General features: G+C 38.8%; 4 protein-coding genes across 4 annotated transcripts; 2 read left to right on the forward strand and 2 right to left on the reverse strand.

Moving 5' to 3' along the window:
* Positions 1–643: 643 nt before the first annotated feature.
* On the reverse strand, positions 644–2,555 carry LOC118439048. Its single transcript, XM_035860065.1, has 8 exons — positions 2,217–2,555; positions 2,009–2,149; positions 1,754–1,927; positions 1,453–1,675; positions 1,371–1,388; positions 1,146–1,304; positions 969–1,056; positions 644–900 (listed from the first exon to the last, which is right to left on the reverse strand). The coding sequence occupies exons 1-6, from the start codon at positions 2,536–2,538 to the stop codon at positions 1,172–1,174; spliced, it is 1,011 nt and encodes a 336-aa protein (XP_035715958.1). The 5' UTR covers positions 2,539–2,555; the 3' UTR covers positions 644–900; positions 969–1,056; positions 1,146–1,171.
* Positions 2,556–2,929: 374 nt separating this feature from the next.
* Positions 2,930–6,551, reverse strand: LOC118439047. Its single transcript, XM_035860064.1, has 5 exons — positions 5,764–6,551; positions 5,636–5,700; positions 4,069–4,457; positions 3,922–3,981; positions 2,930–3,744 (listed from the first exon to the last, which is right to left on the reverse strand). Exons 1-5 carry the CDS (start codon positions 6,324–6,326, stop codon positions 2,962–2,964), a joined length of 1,860 nt encoding a protein of 619 aa, XP_035715957.1. The 5' UTR covers positions 6,327–6,551; the 3' UTR covers positions 2,930–2,961.
* Positions 6,552–15,831: 9,280 nt separating this feature from the next.
* LOC110860200 lies at positions 15,832–17,457 on the forward strand. Its single transcript, XM_022109253.1, has one exon. The coding sequence runs from the start codon at positions 15,832–15,834 to the stop codon at positions 17,455–17,457; it is 1,626 nt and encodes a 541-aa protein (XP_021964945.1).
* Positions 17,458–17,511: 54 nt separating this feature from the next.
* Positions 17,512–22,357, forward strand: LOC110860201. Its single transcript, XM_022109254.1, has 3 exons — positions 17,512–18,236; positions 18,390–18,403; positions 21,876–22,357. The coding sequence occupies exons 1-3, from the start codon at positions 17,512–17,514 to the stop codon at positions 22,355–22,357; spliced, it is 1,221 nt and encodes a 406-aa protein (XP_021964946.1).
* Positions 22,358–22,704: the final 347 nt, after the last annotated feature.

The following is a 22,704-nucleotide window of genomic DNA, read 5'->3' on the forward strand; positions in this document are numbered from 1 at the left end:
CAAGCGGGAACCACACCCATCGAAAACCACACCCCCACATGTCGAAATTTATGTTTTCGTTGTAATCCATCGAGTGGGGTATCGTTGGAAAGGTCTTGGTTGTGGCAACTCTGCAACACCAACACCAACATTATTCTGAGGCACACCCTTCTTGAACCACACCCCCTGGTCGAGAAATTTTATTTTCATTTAAACATATCAAATGGGGTATCGTTGGAAAGGTCTGCGCCTCACGAACCCATCGATAACAAAATTATCACTCTGAACCACACCCATCCTGAACCACACCCTCTCATTCATACCGAAATTTTATTTTCGTTGTAACCCATCGAGTGGGATATCGTTGGAAAGGTATGCGTTGCAGCAACTCGTCGATGCTAATACAAATACTCTGAACCACACCCATCGGGGACCACACCCATCGGGGAGCACACCCCGATTGTGGAAATTTTATTTTCGTTATAACATATCGAGTGGGGTATCATTGGAAAGGTCGGGGCTAGCAACTCCACGACATCAATACTATCACCCACTAGCAGCCCCTTCATAAAATCCAATTTTTATCTACCCTAACGAGTGGAATTATGTCTTAAAATGTTGTGGTTAAGAGAAATTTGAGCCAGGACCGGACAAAATTTATTTTACTCATATTAGTTTTGTTAAAATTTATTTGCAGAATTAGTATTATATGCATTATAAATCCGAGTTCAATTAACAGTCATCTAAGTGAAGGCGCCTTCGTGAGGTCTGCATATGTTCCGGTGCCGCATTAGAATCTTCGGAAGTTTCTGAAAAAATTGAAACTTCATCCTGTGAGATGTTATCGTCATGAACATCAAATCTAAATGGATCGATAACATCAATTTCGTCGTCATCATCGTCCTGGTCTTCACCAGTAATCTAAAATAAGGTGAGGTTTCATTATTTTTTCAGACATGCTCATTTAATTTTTAAAAATTTGTTTGTACCGTTATTCGTTGGTCATCTGGAATTGCATCCAGGCCATCCATTAAGCGCTCGTATAAGCCCGCCTCCTCCCAGTACTTATTTTCTAGCCTTAGAATAATTTTAGAAATTCAAATAATTATAAAAATGTAAATAATAAACACATTGTCTAAAATGCGTAGATGTCTTATATGAATTACCTTAGCACATGGTCAATATGTTTTTTTCACTGTTCCGGAGAATACGACGCCATTATTCTCTCAGCTTCGCGCTGTGCGAATTCTGATGTGGCTAAAAAATTTGCGCATCGTACAGCATGTTTGATATCCTTCCAAACATACTCGATAGGATTTAGGTCACTATTCAGAGGCGTTTAATTAATTTAGGAAATAATAAATTTTAATCCTAATTGAATTTGTACATACCAATTGTAGGGTGGAAGCCTGTTTAAAGTAAATTCTGGGATTTAGTTTTTTGCCAATATTATGTAATATTACATGATCTCACCTCACAACAATATTTCCATACTTTAGTGCCTCCTGATCTACTTCGTAGTAGTTATTAACGGATTTGAGTCCCTGTACCAGGTTCCATAATTCCGGTCTGCGCATATCTCCAATGGGCTTTAACTCTGACCTACGTGATAATGGAATATTATCCTCTAGCCAATCGTACATATCCTGTTTCTTCGAAGAAGATTTCGGGGCATTAAGTGTGCTATGGTAAGGGGCTAACATGGAAAAAATATGAAATTAGTCTTCAATATCTTATGTCTATACAGTAGTGTGTCCAAAGATTTTTGTCAAACCGTTATCAATGACAATAATGCATGATCCGTAATTTTCTTGCACTTGTTCATTTAAATTTCTCCACCACCGCATGTATGAATCTCCATCAACATTTTGATGATAGTCCTCTGTAACCTTAGATTTTGACACTGGGTATATCTTCATAACATTTGGAACGAAGCCACCACTACCACCTATTTAGCAATATTAAAAAGTTAATTTTCTTAAATTTTCTTATTTTAACTATTTTAGAGAAATTAATGTATGTACAATACCTGCGTGCATAATAATCACCCTCGGCCCTCTTGACACTTTTGGATTTTTGTAAGAATACTTTGCAGCTTCTTCAAACGTTTTGGGCTTGCTAATTACCCACCCTTTACCGGTTCTTGCGTGCGGATCTATCCAGGTCTCATCTACATTAAAATTAAAAACAACAAATCAAATAAAGCCAAATCGGTAGTGCTTAATATTATTTCTCACCGGTGAAAATTACGCATTTGGGGTTATCTGATTCTCTGTTTCGTTTCATTATTTCAAGATAATCCCATCGTTTAGCAGCAATATCAACGCGAAGGAGAATCACAGAACGATTATTTATCCGCTTAAATCGAAAGCCTAACTGTCGAATGATTTTTCGCAGAGACCACTTAGAGCATTTAAATTGTACTATATTTTCTCCATTTGAAACACGGCCATCTTCTTCTTGTTTAACATCTTCCATAAACTTCTTGTAAACCATTTGCAAAGTTGGAGCTATATTTCCGGCATAGAAAGACTGAATAACATTTGTAAGGTGGTCCATCCTAAATTTATCGAATTGATCCAATATTGGTGTCGGCCTTATCCGTTTCTGTCAAGGTGTATGAATAGCATTATTTTTATAGTTGTGCAGAGTTTGATATACAGAAACTCTGTTTATGCCAAGGACAGAAGCCGCCTTTTCAACGCTTGTCCCGTCTAGTAAAGTTGGGTCTTGTGCATATTGATCAAAGAAGGATTTCGTATTTACAATTAATTTTTGAGCTGTGGATTGCAGTGGCACACCTGTCATCGAGAATGGATGCTTGAATGGTTCTTTTTTACAATTGTTATTTGCCTTCGGTGTGGGGGAAGATATTTCGAAGGACGACATTTGCATGGGAAGAGAATTTTGTGCACATCTTGACAGGCTTAGATAAGGTTTAATTCCGTTCTCACTTGGAATATCGGGAATTGGTAAATGCTGTTATATATCTCTTATTACTAGCTCTCGACGTTTGATAAGGTCAAAGAAAAATCCACATAAATCCTCTGAACAAGGGGGTCCAATAATTAACACATCCTGCACGTAATCTTGGATAAAAGTCATAGCCTCATCAGATAGTGGAGTAGGTGTATAAGAGTCCCCAATTTTCTCTAAATCCAACTCGGGTACACTTGTTAAATGGTGTGTTTTAAGAAGAACAACGCAATACGTTTTATCTTGTGCACTAGGCATTCCATTTTCAAAATCTGTGGCTCTCTGTGTTTCGGTATATTTCATATCACTCCCAATTTCTTCATTTCCCACAACAAAATAAAATCTTCGAACATCCCTTGGCCCTGTTCCTGTTCCACCATGAGGCTCAATAACACTTGAAAGTGCATAATTTTTGAAGTTTGCTAACATTACTAGATTAATTGTATGCCCAGCCTCAAGCACGACTTCTATAAATCCAGAAAGCGAAGTAGATTTTGGCTGGTAAGCCCCTTGAGGACAAATTCTTTTATGCTCGATGAAAGAGTTTCGATTTTCTGAATTTTGCATGGCGACCTCGTTTATAATAATTCTGCACCCACTTTTGTACGGGGCCAAAGGGTAATCAGTTGGGGAGTTTGATGTGGACGCTCCAGTTCCGTCAGGGTCCTCAGGTTCCAGTAAAGGTGGGATAGAAGGTATATGGTGTCCGGGTGGGTGTTCCGGACCGGATGGACCGAGTGATGCAGATTGATCTCCTTCACGACGGTTGTCATCTCCTCCATCTTCAAGCTGGGATCAAAATACATATATTTTAATATTTTTTTTTACATGTGGATCAATTACTTTTGCCACACTGTTGAACGTAGTTGTACAACGCGAAAGAATGCATAGAAAAATCAAGTCTGCGATTTTATGAATATATCATTTTTCCAGAATTTCTGCACGCATAAGTTCAAACAAAATTACCGGTTTACTATTCCCAGGCTTGTTTCTGTCATCGGGAAAATAAATTTTGTGGACATCCAGCTAAAATAAAAGTATGCTTGTGTATCTATGTATGTATGTATAAGTTATATTTATTTGATGGACACAAATACTTATGTATTTTTTTACCTTAAATTCTTCAGCCAGCGATGGAGAGAGTGTGTAGCAACTCCCTAACCACACTTCTTCAAGAAGTGTCATCCATTTATTTTCGATTTCATTGACTTTAATAAATGCACTGGCAGCCTCCTTACTGGTAAGTTTTATGCTATCAAAGTCCGAGTGTTGAGCAAATGTAAACACAATGCTTGGCTGGAACGTAGTTGGGTAATAATACAAAAAGGATGTGTAGTGTTTCCCAAAATAGTTTTCAAATTGACGCTTTGCTTCCATGGCCGTCACAAAAATTGGAGCGAGATCTGGACGATGCCATTGAACAGATTTCAAAAGTTTTTGGTCTGCTGCCAAGGGATCCCTTCCAAGCAGGTAATCCACATCATGTTGACGACATGCCGCATCTAGTATTTTCAAAAGTTCATAATTAGCAGGTTTATACCACGGCATGAAATGCATTTAAAGTGGTTTTGAATACATGCATTACTGCATGAAATTAATAAAATATCCCTAAGCTGATTACTAGCAGTGTTTGCCACCCCGGGTTTTTGCTTGGGTTGGGTTTTTGGGTTTTTGTGGGTTTTTGGGTCGCAAAAAAAGGAAAAACCCACGTGGGTTTTTGGGTTTTTCCAATGGTATTTGGGTTTTTGCTTGGGTTTTTGCTAAAAATTTGTACTTTTCAAATGATTTTGATATTTGAAATGAAGTATTTACGTTTACCTAAGTTATTAAACACATATAAGCACAAGAAAATGCAGAAAAATGTAAATGTACGCATTTTTTGGGAAGTTATATTTTACCATGCATTCCTTATGAATGACTGGGGCTTTTATAAAAATTGATATTTTTACAAGTATCTGGTAGTTGAAAATAACGGATTTTAGTATCATAAGTTTTTAAACAAATATTTGCAAAATAATTGGCCCACAAATTGAAATGCAAGCATGTTGAAGAAAGTTATACTTACGCCGTGTATTTCTTATGGATGACTTCGAAAATTTACTTATTTTGGAATAACTTCGGTAATTCTGATCAGATCGCGATAATTAAATTACCGTTGTTTCTAATTTTTCCAGATGTATTGAATAATCATGTTTCTGGTGTGTACCATTTTGCCCCAAAAAGAGCAAAAACCCAAAAACCCACAAAAACCCAAAAACCCACAAAAACCCCAAAAACCCACGAAAAACCCATGGGTCGGGGTTTTTGAGGAAAAACCCCGGGTTTTTCTTAACACTGATTACTAGATCCTTGAAGCTCTCATGATTTCTATCAGATTAAACAATAATTTATAAATAGGGTCTAAGTATATGAAATAACGTTACATATAGTCAATACCAGTATAGGATAAAGAATAATAAAGTACTAAAGTCCCTGACAAATATCAAAATACTCAATTTTTAGGTGGACGAAGTTCTAGTCGTACTCCAATATCAATTTTTAATAAATTTACGGACAGTTTAAGCTTTAGTATTCAATTCGTGCATTTTATGTGATTTTATGAATTTCCTGCGGTTTCGTGCACTGTGTTGTGCAAAAACGAAACCCTGACAATTAGTTAGAATCAATTGTGCAAACTCACCTAATGAATTAATAGGTCCCCCGAGATCGTCCATCTTCTCCACGTCCGTCCCTGGTCCACAGTATCTGTAACCCAATTAAGTTTGAAATACAAATCTTAAATACTCAAGTTATATGCTATCGTCATACCTATAACCGGGAAGATTGAACGACAAGCCATCATAATTTTCTCGTGGTTTAGGTTTAGACTCCACTAGAATCGCAGCACGCTTTCGAGTATAATTTCTTTGTTCGGACAGACTATCTTTTTCCAATATGTAGCACGCCCCCAAATTTTTGTGCCTTACTGGAATTTGATGCTTTCCTTTGGTGAAAAATTGTGAAGCAATTAAACTTGCGCCTCTTAGCTTTAAACAGTTATGCTGGCTGCACATATCTATCACTTCACACATAATTGGGAGATGACCTGTTAGTTCGTATGAAGTGATCGTCCCATTCCTTTGGCGGCACATATCTCGTCCTATCATAAACCCGTTTGCATAGAGGTCGTCATATAATCCATTGATTTTTCTATTTGCAGGGAATGTATGATCTTTATTCCCAACGGATAATTTGGTTTCATAATAAGAAGCCAGGTCCAGATTTGACACAAAATTCAACTTTTTAAGTTTTTTCGTGTTCCAAATTCGAATAGTTCCAGTAATATATTCCATAACCGACAAGGGAAACTTGTCAGCCGCCAATAAACTCATTGGCGGGAATTAGAGAGTAGACACATTGTAGTGTTGCAAAATTGCACGAAATCACAGGCTGTTGGCAATTTTCCTTGGTAAGTGATATAAATCCCATTATTAAACGCAGGGATTGTCTTACATTCCGACTCGATTTGTAAGTTGGTTTTCAAGATAAAGTCAGAAAACTCAGAGTTTCTATCACACACGCACAATTTTAAAGTCAGAATAAACACTGCCACAAAATAAAACACGTACATGTCGAATGGAGAATACAATAACGATTTAGTTAGAAAATTACGACCCTTTCGCATACGCTGTTGAAACACAACTGAAGGAATTATGTGATGGAGGCAAGTATATCTGGAAACTATCTGGTATATTTTTGGCACTCCAAGCACATATCTCTTCTTGCACCCTTGTATTCCTGGAAAAAAAGATGTCCCTTTTCGGAATGTTACAATAGGCACAAGTATTTTACATTCAAGGTTTTCTTGGAATTTTTCTAAGTGAACCCAACTTCCAAAAAAGATAATCGTGTCAAAGAAAACCCTTATTTATAATTCTATTACAGAAATGACGGTTAACGATTATGCGACTACTTATAGAAATAAAGAATATTTTATTGTTAAAAATGCATAGTTTCCGTTGAATTTGTGACCACAATATAAAACCAGATATTTTGTAGGTCAACGGTTATATTTATATATAGCTAAATGTACATAAATTCACGAATTTAACCATTTTACACTAAATCCGGTCAGATCATTTCCAACAAAAAATGTAGTAATTTGTTAATCAGGGATTGGCGTAAATTTCATCATATTTACATTTAATTTAATTTACGAATTTTTAGTGGTAACGAACTTTGGCCGAATGGGGACACTTTTTTCATGTGGTGCATAATCGTTGGTATGGTTGACTTAATTAGCAACTAAATGCATCTGAATACACTGCAACTTGCAAAGATACTCCAGGCAGCCTAAAAATTTCAAATTTTTAAATTGATGTGGCTGCTGGTGGGTGTGCCTAGGAGTACTAGTAATACTAGTGATAGTGATATCGTGGAATTGCCAGTCTTGACCATTCCAACGATACCCCACTTGAAGGGTTTCAATGTAGAGGAATATCGGCCCAAGAAGGAGCCGAACAAACCTATAAATGCCTGTAAAAAATTGAACAATAAGTACGACAATTAATGGAAGGTTTTGTTGCAAATTTCATAGGGAACAAGGATCAGAAAACCAGAAGTCTCAATTCCTGGCGGTTTAAAAATGCGGAGATACATAGCGGAGCAACACGTAAAACGTATTTGCCAGTACTACGAAAATGTGTGCTGACGCTCAAGTTGAGTCACAGCAATTTGGAAAGAAAGGAATTCCAAAATCAACAAATTGCGAAGTTCTTAATAGGTTTCAGGACTCTGAGCCAGTAAAATTTACAAAAAAAATTAGTTGTCCAACCTGTCTAATCACCACTAAAGTTAAATATTAACACCGTTGATAAAATGCATAAAGGAAAAAGGTAGTGAAAACCCGGGCAGAGGCGTTTTTCGAGTTGCCACACTATTTGTCCCCGCACTTTTGAACCTCTAGGAATTGAGATTTCTGGTTTTCTGATCCTTGTTGCCTATGAAATTTGCCACAAAAAACCCAGTCGTACTTATTGTCTACGGTTTTTACATGCATTTATAGGTTTGCTCGGCTCCATCTTGGTCACCCTCTAAATGAGATATCTACATGTGGGGTATGGTTCAGGATGTGTGGGGTTCAGGATGATAATTTTGGCAACGCAGAGTTGTTGCGACTCGGACCGTTCTGGCAATACCCCACTCGATATGTTATAACGAAAATAAAATTTCCACAATCGGGGTGTGCTCCCCGATGGGTGTGGTCCCCGATGGGTGTGGTTCAGAGTATTTGTATTAGCATCGACGAGTTGCTGCAACGCATACCTTTCCAACGATATCCCACTCGATGGGTTACAACGAAAATAAAATTTCGGTATGAATGAGAGGGTGTGGTTCAGGATGGGTGTGGTTCAGAGTGATAATTTTGTTATCGATGGGTTCGTGAGGCGCAGACCTTTCCAACGATACCCCATTTGATATGTTTAAATGAAAATAAAATTTCTCGACCAGGGGGTGTGGTTCAAGAAGGGTGTGCCTCAGAATAATGTTGGTGTTGGTGTTGCAGAGTTGCCACAACCAAGACCTTTCCAACGATACCCCACTCGATGGATTACAACGAAAACATAAATTTCGACATGTGGGGGTGTGGTTTTCGATGGGTGTGGTTCCCGCTTGGTGTGGTTCGCGATGGGTGTGGTTCAGAGCGCTAGAACCATATTGCAGTATCACAGAGTTGCTGCCACCCAGACCTTTCCAACGATATCCAACTCGATGGGTTTTACAGGAAATAAAGACTTTCGACAGTAGGGGGTGTGGTTCACGGTGGGTGTGGCTCATAATAGTGCTTATGGTGTCGCCAAGTTACTATGATCCAGACCTTTCCAACGATACCCCATTCGATATGTTAAACGGAAATAAAAATTTTCGACCTTGGGGGTGTGGTTCACGATGGGTGTGGTTCGGCGTAATTTGTTTAGGCGACAGTGGGGTTGGTTGGTCCATCTCAGGAGCTTTCATTAGACACCCCACATGATTAAATTAGGCTCCCAGACGCAAAGTTTGGTTTTGAGGGGGTGTGGTTCCGAGTGGGTGTGGCTTAGGTCACTGAATTGCAAAGGGGTGGACCCCAAATATGGTCAGCTTTCCAACGAGCCCTCATGCATTAGGGTGTGACCTCTGGATCAAAAGTTATGGGGGGTTGTTTAAAGGACGGAGGTTTTTCTGACTCTTAGAACAACAGCAACAGTAAGGTCCGAATTATGGCAATCCACTTACTGCAAATATGTTTCTTAGTTGCACTTGTCGGGAATCTGTCAGTCGTAATAATATTTCAATCAATTTTTTATAATGCTTGCGTATGGCTAACTTGATTAAAAAAATGACTAACTTGTGCCATGAAAGCTGCTTTTCGTTCTTCCGATCCCAGGCTTCACAATTTGGAACTACACAACTACGGTAATCCCCGTTCATGACCTTCATAACAAAAGCGGTACAGATTAATTACATATATGAAAAATTCCTGCATTTGAAATAACGAAAAATCCCTGGCTTGTTTAACGGAAACATAAAAACAGAAATATTGAATTATTTAAGTTTAACGAAGTTATTCGAGACTAATATCAAAGAAATCAACGAAATTTTTAAGTTAATCCAAAATAACAATTTACTAACTCATAGAAAGCAAGAATAGATTATAATCGCTAATTAGAATCATGTATGGCACAAAGGATAAATATTTTAAGTGTTAAGCCTGACTAGCCCGACTTAAGCTAAATTGATTACTGAATGCGGGTCCTGCTTTATAAGACCGGCCGCAGCGTTATGCACATTTCTAGTTAGTGCATATATACATTCAATTACAAATTATCAATTAAAAAAATGAATGATTTTCATAAATGATTTCATAAATAATTGATTTTCCGTACACTGATTACCATAGGCTCGATCTGTAATGAGGAACAAACTAATTACTCTCATTGTCTTACACAGTTAACTACTAATTAATTTCACAAGTATAAATGTGAATAGAATTATTAAATTAACTCACCTCTTTCCCACAACAGTGAAGTTGTCACAACAAAATAAAACAAAAGTAGAGAGCAGCAAAATTGACTTTAATTAATCGGCTAATTATGATTATAAAAATTATTTATTCTTAGCACGTGGTTCAATGTTGGATTTGTCTCAGCTGATTATGAAATTCGAGCCTGATATTGCATTAATTTTGGCCCCTGTCGAAGGAGGGCACCCCTTTATCATGAATTGCCTACCCACCATACAAATCCATTGAGTCATATACGGTTGGTACACAATAAGTACCACAATTTTTGCACCGTGTATAAAATTTTCTCTAGTTTCCAGCATAAATTTTATCACCCCCACAATCATAACGGTCCCGCATAGTAAGAAAGCCGGCAAAATTAGTTCAATCGAGACACGATGCGATTCATGAAACGTCACTTCCTCCTTCACATCCCCAAGCGAATATTGCACCGCCTTAAAGTATATCCTTTTACCAATCATATTTTTTACCTCCATTAGAATTAAATTATTTATGTACACACTATCCCACATCTGCGCCAAGCCTGCCTCTTTCAAACGCCCACTCTCCTTTTTCTTAGGTGAGGCAAAGCCGGAAAGCTGGGCCCCATCTCAAAAAGCATATGTGAATATGCTCAAGTGGGGCCCGGCGAAGCTAAGACTGCATTCCGGGTCACCGTCCAGAAACTCTCACAAGGTTTCAGCCAAAACGATGCACTCAATCGAAAAATGACAAGAGGCAAAATAATTACATAATTCCGTTCCTCAGTGTCTTTTTGTGTCGAATTTTGAAATTGTGAAGTTTTTATGTTCGAAAACGAGTTCCGAACCACTTGCATAACTAAATACATTGAGCAATTTATGAATGAGAAACAAGTGTGACCAAGTTGTTGGCTTTGGTGGCACCAAAGCCAACAACTGTAGCCTGCTTGGCTCTGGGGTGGTACCTCCGGCTTCGGTGCCTTTGTGTCATGGGTTCGATGCCCGTTGGGTTCTACTTTTTTGCTCGTTTTTGCAAATTCTAATGTCTTTGCATTTACATGGGAAACTTTTTAAATGCAACAACTAATCATATTACACCCCCTAGAGAGGTGTGGTCACTGGTAGGAATTACCTGATGCATTAAAAAAAAAATTTTTCGAATTCTGGTGCCAGGATTATCTAAAAACTTGACTCATGTTTAGAAAGTAAACAAATTTACAACGAATAATTTTGTGACCAGTTGTCATTGACCACACCCATTGGGGGAGGAGTTCCATTTATAAAAAAGTTGCGGTAATCTCAATAATTCACTCATTTCTAACCGAGGCTTAGAACGTCAATATTTAAGTCGATATTGGTGTAATCAATTATTTATGGGGTCACACCCCCTCTAGGGGCAAGATGAGATTCTTCTAAGAAACGTTACCATGTATTCAAATTACAAATTTAAGTTACTTTATAGCAGTGTTACTGCTGTTAAAACGTTTGAAACCACCCACCAAAAATCCGAAAAAGTGCATAACATGCACAAAAATGTTTAAATGCGAACAAATAAATTATAATCGCATAAATCACATTTTTCGACATATCTGAATCATTAAAACAATTTTGTGGTATTTCCCAAAATTTCTTCATGAATATTGTTTGAGTAAAAACTATTTAATTTTTTGCAACTTCGTTTCAGTGAGTTTTAATTTTCATTTTGCTACAGTGGTTAGTGGCAGTTCAACACTTATGTACTAATAAAATGAGATTCATACGACTTTTAGTTTATAAAGCCATATTGAACATAATTTATCATTTTTTTGCATTTTTTTTCATTTTTATGCATAAAAATTATTTTAGGCGCCTAAAAAGAAACACTGCTTTGTAGCTGTTTCCCCAAGAAACCAGGGCCAGAGATGTGGAGAAATGAAGTCAACCGGAGAACTATCGCAAAACCCAAAATAATTAAGGTGTTTTTGGGAATCGGAGAAAACCTTTAACCTTCCACAGTTATATTTGTTAATTATTACCCTCTGGGGCTTGGGAAAATTAATTTTAAAATTATTAGTCAATAAATTAAAGCGTATTATATTTAGCTAAAATCGAAATGATAAATCATATTAAAACTAGAAAATAAATATTTTTTCAAAAAAACACTCTTAGGTTCGGCAATTGATATCGCACATAAAATAAGAAAACAAGTAATTTTACGGGTACATTTTATTAAATATCACATTGCAGAATTAATTTCTCGCATGCGCCATAACGGTGGTGCAATATTATTATTATATTGCCTCGCCGTGGGCCAAATATAAGCATAGAGTTTTGTGTATCAAGTGTGTTTGCTGAAAAAATAGTTAGCAACAAATTTTTTTAATTGGCCGGTATTATTGAAATGGTAACTAAGAAAGATTTTATAAAAAAATTGGCCTAAGGTGTGAATGAAAAATTAAAATTATCTAAAATGTAGAATTAACTCACTGCAATTTCAAACACATTATTTGCTTGATTAATTGCGAGATCATCCAGGTTAAGACTTAACATTCTTTTTCACTTCAATTATAGAATTGTCTTTATCTGACATTTAGGATTGGAGGAAATCTTGCAGCCATCAGTAAATTTTAATATAAAATCGTAGTCATATGTAACAAATTGAATTGGCATTTTGTATAAGATCATATTGGGAGAGAGAAGACCAACCAGAATAATAGTTGTTAAATTTTTATACAGGCCCACGGGGAGGCAATTAACTTATATAATAGCCCAGTTCTGTCTGTCCGTCTGTCTGTCCCTAACGCATCCCTTCAATGTATTACTCACAGCATGGAAGGGATAGGATGTGAGCCAGTTGCAACTACCATGTTTCTTGGTTTGGTCCTGGTTTGGTCGTGACCAAACCAAGTCAACTATATGGGTGACCATACTGAAGGTAGTCATGATTTGGTTTTGGTTTGGTCGAGACCAGAACCAAACCAAGACAACTATATGGGTTACCACATTGAAGGTAGTCATGATTTGGTTTTGGTTTGGTCGAGACCAGAACCAAACCAAGTCAACTATATGGGTGACCATACTGAAGGTAGTCATGATTTGGTTTTGGTTTGGTCGAGACCAGAACCAAACCAAGACAACTATATGGGTTACCACATTAAAGGTAGTCATGATTTGGTTTTGGTTTGGTCGAGACCAGAACCAAACCAAGTCAACTATATGATTGATTATATTATACTGACAGTCTTGATTTGGTGTTGGTCAACCAAACCAAATCTACACCTCGATACTTTATCATTCTCAGAGTTGATTTAGTAGGGTTAAAATCAGTTACATGATTGACTCGGCGTATCAAAGAGTATATAATCCTAATCATATAATAACATACATCAGTTGCATACATACATAATACGCAAAATACGCAACAAAATTTAGGCCTCAAGCGAGTTTCCAGCACGGGGTTGACGTTGCGCATTGTCTTAATCTTATTGAATTTGTTAAAGACTGGTCTGTTGTTTACTATAAACTATTTATAAATTTAAATCTGAGTCTGATATCGTTCACTGTCCAGGTAAACTACAGCTCTGGTAAATATACGTTTAGTAATGCAAGCATTAGCGTGGTGGATGTTGCCTAATTATGTTTCTTGATTTCCAGTAGATGGAGCAAAACGAAAATCCAATTGATCGGAAAGGTAGGCTTACGCGAGAAAGGTATCAACGATGGAAAGCCCGACAAAGTCAGGCGACACTGGAAAGAATTCGGATGGAGGATGCCGAGAGGAAGCGTGTGAGACGAGAATTGGAACTTCCCGAACAATCAGGCAGTCGTCGTGAGGCCGATGCCGAAGCCCGTCGATTGAGTCGTCAGTCGGAAACATCTGAGGAATCGGAAGTTCGTCGTGAAACCGATGCCGAAGCACATCGATTAAGCCGCCACTCGGAATCAGTTGGGGAGTCAGAACTTCGTCGAGAGGCCAATGCCGAAGCACATCGATTAAGCCGCCACTCGGAATCAGTTGGGGAGTCAGAACTTCGTCGAGAGGCCAATGCCAAAGCACATCGATTAAGCCGTCTGTCGGAAACAGTTCGGGAGTCAGAAGTTCGTCGTGAGACCGACGCCGAAGCCCATCGATTATGTCGGCAGTCGGAAACATCTGTTGAATCTCAAGTTCGTCGTGCTGCAGATTTGTTACGACATCAAGCAGCTGCGGAACGAGAAAGTCAAGCTATCCGAGATGAAGCACTTAGTGTAGACGTGGACGAAAATAATGTAATGCAACATAACTGTGGGGACATGAATATTATCTGTCAGTATTGCGGATCTAAAAATTTTACTTCTGAACGGCCTACGGACGGAAAGTTTACCTCATGTTGCCGTAAAGGGAAGGTAAAGTTACCAAAACCGTCTGACGGTAATGGTATGGAACTTCCATATCCAGATTTTTTACGAATTCTACTGTCAGACGCAGATAATCCGAATTGTTCACAATTCCGCGAACTTATCCGATCTTATAACAGTTCTGTTTCCTTTGCATCAATGGGGGCGAAGATTGTGGACATGCCTGGAAGAGGTCCATATATATTAAAAGTTTACGGGCAGACGTATCATAGGACATCACACATTCAGCCGGCCGATGATGTATCACCACAATACGCACAACTATATGTACTTGATAGTACCCAAGCCACAACAATCCGTCAGAACCATCCAGCAAATGAAAACTGCAACCCTTTAATCTTGGATGAGATTGATCGCTTTTTTCGACAACATAATATTATTGCCCGGAGTTATCAGATGATGCGAGAAATTCAAACTGAAGAAAGTCGGCAAGCGGTTGAAAGAGGCGACAACATACCTGTTGTTAATATGGCTTTTCGAAGAGATCGTCAATTAGATCAAAGAAGATACAACGAACCCATGTCAAATGAAATTGCCATGGTATTTGTTAACGACGATGGTGAACCCCCTTTCGAACGGGATATCAGAATTTATCCAAGAAACCCACAAGATCCCAATCAACAGTTTGTCAACATCAACATCCTCAGTCCAAACTTAGATCCCATGACTTACGCAATTTTGTTTCCTTATGGCGAACCAGGATGGCAACCAAACTGGCAATGCGGATCATACGATGGGGTACAAAGGAATCCTGTCCGAAATAACATAAGCATGCTGCAGTACAAAGCTGCACATACTGCAATTCGTGAATATTTTAACCCAATAATGAGTGCCGGAAAATTAACTCCAGTGGTTGGTTGATTCCTACCTTCAGGTCGAAGCAAATGATCTTAATTTTGCAAGATTTAAGCAAAATAAATTACGTGCGGAGTTATACCAAAGCTTAGCGGATCATGTAGCAAATCTAGAGAACAACGCTAATGTTCCAGCTGGAGTGCCCCAAATTTTGCCATCAAGTTTTGAAGGATCTCCAAGGAATATGGCCGAGATATGCAAGGATGCAAAGGCAATTTTTGCAAAATGGGGAGCCCCTGATCTATTCATAACTTTCACAGCAAATCCAAATTGGTCTGAGATTACCGCGAATTTGAAGTCCTGGGAGCAAACCTCGGATCGTCCAGATTTAGTCGCCAGAATTTTCAAAATAAAACTAAGGTCTTTGCTTGCTGATGTTACGGTTCATGGAATTTTCGGCAAATCAATTGCACATGCTTACACTATCGAATTCCAGAAACGAGGGCTCCCACATGCTCATATTTTGGTAACGTTACAATCAGAAGCCAAGTTCACCACAGCTGAGCAAATAGATAAATTTGTTCAGGCTGAGATTCCAGATCCTGTCAAAAATCCTCGCCTTCACCAAATTGTTATTAAGTGTATGTTGCATGGCCCATGTGGTAACTTGAGACCAAATGCCGCATGCATGGAAAGTGGAGAATGCAAGAAAAGTTTCCCAAGGAGTTCAATGAGGTAACCAGACCAAACATCAAAGGATACCCGTTATATCGTCGTCGGAGAGGGACAACGGTTCAGGTTCGAGGAGCGACAATGGACAACAGATATGTGGTTCCGTATAGCCCCTACTTGCTTCTAAAATACAATGCTCATATAAATATCGAAGTTTGCACATCGTTACTGGCTGTTAAATATATTTACAAGTACATCTATAAAGGCTTCGATTGTGCAAGTATAGCAATTACCTCAGAAGGACAACCACAACTTCGATACAACGAAATTGACAACTATATTAACGGTCGTTATCTTAGTGCACCAGAAGCAATGTGGAGACTACTGGAATTTAAAATGCACGATAGATCCCATGCCGTTATGAAACTTCCGTTTCACCTTCCTAACCAGCAACGAATTAGATTTGAAGAAGGTCGAGAAGAGGAAGCTTTGTTAGCTGCTCAAACTGGTCGAACTAAATTGGAATCGTGGTTTCACCTCAACACTAATGATCCTGACGCACAACAATTTTTGTACACTGAAATTCCACTCAACTACGTATATGTTAAAGGAAATTGGCAAAAGCGACAACGCGGTGGAAACAAATTCGTTGTTCGGATGTACCCCGCCAGTTTGAAGGACGAGGAAAATTATTACCTTCGATTGCTACTACTTCATGTTCGAGGTGCCACCTCCTATGAGTCAGTCCGAACATTTAACTCAATTACGTATTCTTCATTTAAGGAGGCAGCCATGGCACGGGGACTTCTTGAGTCTGACGAAGAATGGGACCGGTGTTTATCAGAAGCCAGTATTTTCCAGATGCCAAAACAATTGCGAGAAACATTTTGTTATATCTGTTGTTTTTGTCAGCCTGCCAAGCCGCTGGATTTATGGACCAAATTTCAAGTTGAAATGTCTTTGGATTACTCACGAAACCGGCAGAACGATGATGCTGTGAATATGGCGCTTCATGATATAGACGAAATTCTTCAGCAGCATGGATTATCATGTACAAAAATTGGGCTGCCGGAACCAACTGGGCAGGCACCTCAAGAAGAATGTTTTAACCCGATTCTGGAAGCTCAGCTTGCTGAAGAGCGAATAGGAATGCTTAATGCAAACCAGCGAGACGCCTTCAACGGGATTGTACGTGCTATCGATAATGCTGAAGAACCAGAACGTGCATTCTATGTGGATGGTCCTGGTGGGTCGGGAAAGACTTTCTTATACACCACCTTATTGTCTTTTGTTCGAGGAAGATCTCAAGTTGCCTTGCCATTTGCCACGACGGGGATTGCAGCCACGTTGTTAAAAGGAGGTAGAACCGCACATAGTGGATTTAAGCTTGAAGTTCCACTTAGTGATACATCCGTTTCGGGGTTACGACCATCTTCAAAAGATGCAGATGTGCTTCGTCAAGCCTCTCTCATACTTATCGACGAGATCACCATGCTGTCAAAACATGGGCTTAGGTGTATCGACAGATTGTTGCGTGAAGTGATGAGTTGCAAGGAAAAGCCATTCGGTGGAAAAGTGATTGTGATTAGGGGAGATTTTCGGCAAACCCTTCCAGTAGTCCCAAGAGGATCCCGCGCCCAAATTCTTGAATGCTGAATCAAGTCGAGCAACATTTGGAACAAATTCGTAACTCTTACTCTTACGGTAAATATGAGAACAGATGGACACGACGACCACAATAATTGGCTGCTAAAAGTTGGAACTGGAGATTTAGACCCCATTAACGAAGTACCATACAACGACACAATTGAAATTCCTCAAAATATTATTGGGACAGGAGAATTGATCACTTCAATCTTCGGCGAAAGCATTAATGAACTGTCTGTTGAGGAATTAGCAAAACGCATAATACTTTCTCCAACCAATGAGCAAACCCTTGAAATAAACAGGAAGATTATCGATCTGTTGCCCGGTGTCCCATCCATATACTACAGTGCTGATTCTGTTTCCTCAAAGGACCCCAGTGATGAACTCAACTATCCGGTTGAATTTCTGAATAATCAGACACCATCAGGAATGCCACCCCATGTCCTGTTATTAAAGAAGGGAGTGATCATCATGCTGCTTCAAAATTTGAATCCGAAAAAAGGATTGTGTAACGGGACCAGGCTTATCGTCCGGGAATTACAAAGAAATTTCATCACTGCGGAAATTATATCGGAATGCAATCGAGGAGATATTGTTTTTCTTCCCAGGATTGATTTGGCTCCGTCGGATACTACACTTCCATTCGTCCTGAAGCAAAGACAGTTCCCTGTTACTCCTGCTTATGCAATCACCATCAATAAATCTCAAGGACAGTCGTACGATCACGTTGGGATAAACCTTAGGACCCCTGTCTTCTCACACGGACAGTTATATGTTGCCTTATCAAGGTGCAGGAATCCAGATCAAATAAGAGTGTTTATTCAGAGACAAGCACAACAAGGAAATCTTCTAAATAATGATCGTCAATTTACCAGAAATGTTGTATTTAGAGAAATCTTTCAATAATCTATTTAATTTTATTGTTATTTTCCGTATTATAGTATTGTTTCGCAGAGTAATTCATGATTACACATTAATATATATATAAGAAGCTGACCACACAGGAGTCCAGGATTCAGTAATCTATTTAGCTGTATTCGTATCCTTATAAGTATGTAAATGTGTCATATTTTGATAATTAATTTTGTTAATAAAGTTTTGGGTTTTTGTTAATAATACACCAGTTGACGGATTAAACGTTAGACACTTGCTTATATTTTAATTGCATCCAGCCCGATCCAGTTATAAATGTGTAAGAATTTATCTAATACTTCCAAATATTAGAAATACCAAATATCTTTCTCGCATGGTGATAGCTACTCTGCTCATTTCCGTTTTTTCACAGACATTATCCAATGCTTAGTATTAAGGTGTATGTATCAGTACAGTTAGTCATATAGTTGACTTGGTCTGGTTCTGGTCTCGACCAAACCAAAACCAAATCAAGACTACCTTCAGTATGGTCACCCATATAGTTGACTTGGTTTGGTTCTGGTCTCGACCAAACCAAAACCAAATCAAGACTACCTTCAGTATGGTCACCCATATAGTTGACTTGGTTTGCTCTTGGTCGCTATCAAACCAGAACCAAATCAAGACGGTCATCATTATAGTTCAGGATGTTGATTTTATCACGAATCAAATCAAATCAAATAGCATTGTGGATGGCTCGCAACGTATCTCTTCCATGTTCTGAAAAATGCATTAGAAGGATGCAGTAGAAAAATACTATGTGATACATGAACTGGACTAATATAGATGTTAGCGTTTATTGACGTGGGGCCACGGGCACCACAGAATCGCCTAGTATAATAATAATATTGCACCACCGTTATGGCGCATGCGAGAAATTAATTCTGCAATGTGATATTTAATAAAATGTACCCGTAAAATTACTTGTTTTCTTATTTTATGTGCGATATCAATTGCCGAACCTAAGAGTGTTTTTTTGAAAAAATATTTATTGAAGTATGGAAAGAGTAAATTATCAGGTCCAACTTGCAGTTCGACCTCCAGGAATTTCGAGTCCTCCTTGTTTACAACGATGCGTCGATTTCCCATTATTTTAAACATCTTCTCAGTATACTGAAAAATACTGCCAGGTATCAGCAAAGCAATCGTTTCATGAGTTCGTGAAGAATTTTCAAAAACAGTTGCGCTGACCATGTCTTCAACGGATTTGTTTCCCATCCACAGCAACTTTTGTTCAAATCGGGTTAGAAAGTTTAAATATTTTGTATCCCGATTCATATATTTGCGTAACTCGGGGATAATTTGATCCAAAAGGATTGATTCATGTTTACTTTTATTCGCATTATACACCTGATCCATCGCTACGACGGGAATATCCTAGTTGACGAGATCTTCAAACCCTCTCGGTGTCGGCGGGGGGAGGGGGACCGTAATGCAGGAATAAATCGTTCCCTGGTAAAAATTCAGCATGAGGACGAGATACCCAAACAGCCATATGGTTACGAGCAAAAGGGATATCTTCCTCGAACGGTATGCCTTTCGCGAAGATTCACCCACATTTCCAAGAAATATAAATGTTACAGTCATAACTTTGTCGATAAATGTGGTAGCAAAGTTCTGCGCATGCCTTGTCCCCCGACATTTTAGGAACGTCAAGAATTCCGCAACGGAAATTATGCTGATCAGGATGCAAATCCAAGTTGCAGGATCGAACGGCGACACGAAAGTCGTCACACTGCTAGCCGGAGATGACGGGTTGGTTACCGTTATAAATTTCATGGGGTCAAAGGTTACCGTATAAACAAATTCAGCCAATTTGGTTTCATTGATCATTTTAACAATTCCGAAGCCAAAACTTCTATCGCTAAGGAAAACTTTATCTACTCCCTTGAATTGGAGTAACGTTAAATTATACTTTTCCGCAATTGTGGCAGAAACGCAGAATTCCGGCTGCTTTAAATTGACAAAGCCCTTGCTGTCTACGCCACACTTTGCGTTTACCGGGTTACGGACATAGATTAAGAATTTGTGCATGTCCCTATTCAGAGAATCCCAAGCTTGCTTGATGTTTCCTAGTGAGACCTGCTGTAGATAATTTAGGGTATCTTGTGCACAGGTCAAGCAAGGTATGAAAATGGATGAGTTGACACCATTTCCAAACCCGATTAACCGCACACCTCTATTCAACTTGGCGGCTCGTTTGAAACAATTTATATCCCGGTAGGAAAAAATGTGACCGAAAATATATTCTTGTCGTAATACCCGGTCCGACATTTTGATTAAGTATTCACACTGTAATTCTCCAAAGATCTCATTGTAACCTGAAGTGACGTCTAGCGGTAAGAAAATTGCTTTCAGCCGTGCCGATTTCTCCGTCCCCCGATATCGAAAGATTTCCAAAGATTTACTTCCTTGTTGATGCTGAAGAGCAGATGTCGTTCGACAAAGAATAATACAGCGAATCGGTGTGTAAGGGTTATGTGCACTTACAGCCTCAAAATACTGAAAATTCCTACCTATTTCTAGTAAATTGGAGCAATCTGGTGTGAAAATGAACGTTATGTCGGCATCGAGAAATACACCACTCCAAATATTAAAATATTCCGCCTTAATTTTCAAGAGGAAAAATGACAACAAATAAATCCAGGAACTTGACATGATAAAGGTTAGGTAAAGTATTTAGTAGTCAAAATAAAGCTAAAGTGTTTAGGATTTCTTAATTAATATTTTTTTAAATAAAACTTGAACTCCTACCGTAATGTCAAATCAAAAACCAGAATAACTTTTTCTTGTTTATTGATTTTAAAATATTCTGCAGATCTCCCTTTTTGCATAACTTTTCAAAAAATGTTCAATAATTAATGATCCCAATATTTCAAAACTTAACCAGAGAATGTCGTGGAATACTAAACCACCAGGGAGAAGGCAAACAAATATTTACCTTGACAGTTATAAATAAATCTTATGCAAGAGGACATAATTCTGGAATATTCGGAATGTTTGTTGAATGAATAATTAATTTAATATGAAATACTTCTTTCATGTATAGTTTGCCAAGTTTCTCGATCGCCGACAAACACGAAATGCAAAATTTAAAATTAGACCAAGGGCTTTATGTAGATTAGGTTAAGTTAAGCAAAACCCAATATTTGCCATCTAAACTACAGAGTTGGGTTAATTACATACGCTGTCTGATTAATAATTACGAACTAATTAATTCAATGTGCTCAGTCCACATTTTTCATCATTAATCCTTACTAAATAAAAATTAATCCTCAATACTTTATCCACAAATGTAGTTAGTCCACTAATCCGAATATCAATAACTAGGCGATGCTGTGGTGCCCGTGGCACCACATCACTTATTAACCAAATACATATTTGTCCAGTTCAGTCCGTCCTTAACGCATCTATTCAAGTAACGGCCCTCAAAGCATCTACTCTATTAATTTAACAGGTAGCTGCAGCGACATCTTCCTGATTAACGTGTAATTGCTCGTAAATCCCCAATTTAGAGTGTGGGGATTTAGAGTGTGAGAGTGTGGGGTATGATCAGCGTCAGGCTTCCGCCGATGATCTGGCCTATGCATTTACTTTGCATTTACTATGCCAGAGCCCCGGCCCGAATCTGGCTCCGGCCGTCGATCGGACCGACGATCTGGCTGATAAGGTGAGCTTGCGCAGCCAGAGCCACGGCCAGACTCTGGCCCTGCCTGACGATCGGGCCGACGATCTGGCTGATAATCTGAGCTTGCGCAGCCATAGCCCCTGCAAGACCCTGGCTCTACTCGACGGTCGGGCCGACGATCTGGCTGGCGGTTGGGCCGACGATCGGGCCGACGATCTGGCTGGCGGTCGGGCCGGCGATCTGGCCGACGATCGGGCCGACGGTCTGGCCGACGATCTGGCCGACGATCTGGCCGACAATCTGGCCATGGGCAGCCAACACAGCAGAAACATCCCACATAGCGACAGAAGCGACGTGGTGCATGAATGACCCTTTTTTCTATCCTTTCAATGCTGAGCTACAGCATTGCAAGATGCGTTCCGACGGACAGAACTGGGTAAATATATAAGTTAATTAAATCTGTTCATTTCCTTTTCCTCATACACTCAATAGATTTTTTCTCTCCTAGCCGAGAAAAGGATAAAGTTTAAAAAAATAATTTATGCTTCAAATAATGCTGATAGATTCATAAATTGGACAATAAAATGTCAGATTGACGGAAAAAATATTGGTATACATTTCTTTTGTGACTAACAATGGTGGCTGTTTTTTAAGTACATCCTATCTGCAAAATTGAGTAGTTAGTAGATTAGTTGACATGCAAAAATTAAACAAAG

The sequence above is a fragment of the Folsomia candida genome, unplaced genomic scaffold, assembly GCF_002217175.1.
Source record: "Folsomia candida strain VU population unplaced genomic scaffold, ASM221717v1 Fcan01_Sc030, whole genome shotgun sequence".
Lineage (NCBI taxonomy): Eukaryota > Metazoa > Arthropoda > Collembola > Entomobryomorpha > Isotomidae > Folsomia > Folsomia candida.

What these genes read in the sequence shown, in the direction of transcription:
- LOC118439048 (XM_035860065.1), bottom strand. Translation starts at nt 2,538, where the DNA reads ATGGACCACCTTACAAATGTTATTCAGTCTTTCTATGCCGGAAATATA. An exon ending in CAAATGCGTAATTTTCACCG is followed by an intron (nt 2,150 to 2,216) that starts GTGAGAAATAAT and finishes ATTTTAATGTAG; the next exon opens with ATGAGACCTGGATAGATCCG. An exon ending in CATTATTGTCATTGATAACG is followed by an intron (nt 1,676 to 1,753) that starts GTTTGACAAAAA and finishes TTTCCATGTTAG; the next exon opens with CCCCTTACCATAGCACACTT.
- LOC118439047 (XM_035860064.1), bottom strand. Translation starts at nt 6,326, where the DNA reads ATGAGTTTATTGGCGGCTGACAAGTTTCCCTTGTCGGTTATGGAATAT. An exon ending in TTCAATCTTCCCGGTTATAG is followed by an intron (nt 5,701 to 5,763) that starts GTATGACGATAG and finishes ATTGGGTTACAG; the next exon opens with ATACTGTGGACCAGGGACGG. An exon ending in GGGACCTATTAATTCATTAG is followed by an intron (nt 4,458 to 5,635) that starts GTGAGTTTGCAC and finishes TGAAAATACTAG; the next exon opens with ATGCGGCATGTCGTCAACAT.
- LOC110860200 (XM_022109253.1), top strand. Translation starts at nt 15,832, where the DNA reads ATGCAAGAAAAGTTTCCCAAGGAGTTCAATGAGGTAACCAGACCAAAC.
- LOC110860201 (XM_022109254.1), top strand. Translation starts at nt 17,512, where the DNA reads ATGAGAACAGATGGACACGACGACCACAATAATTGGCTGCTAAAAGTT.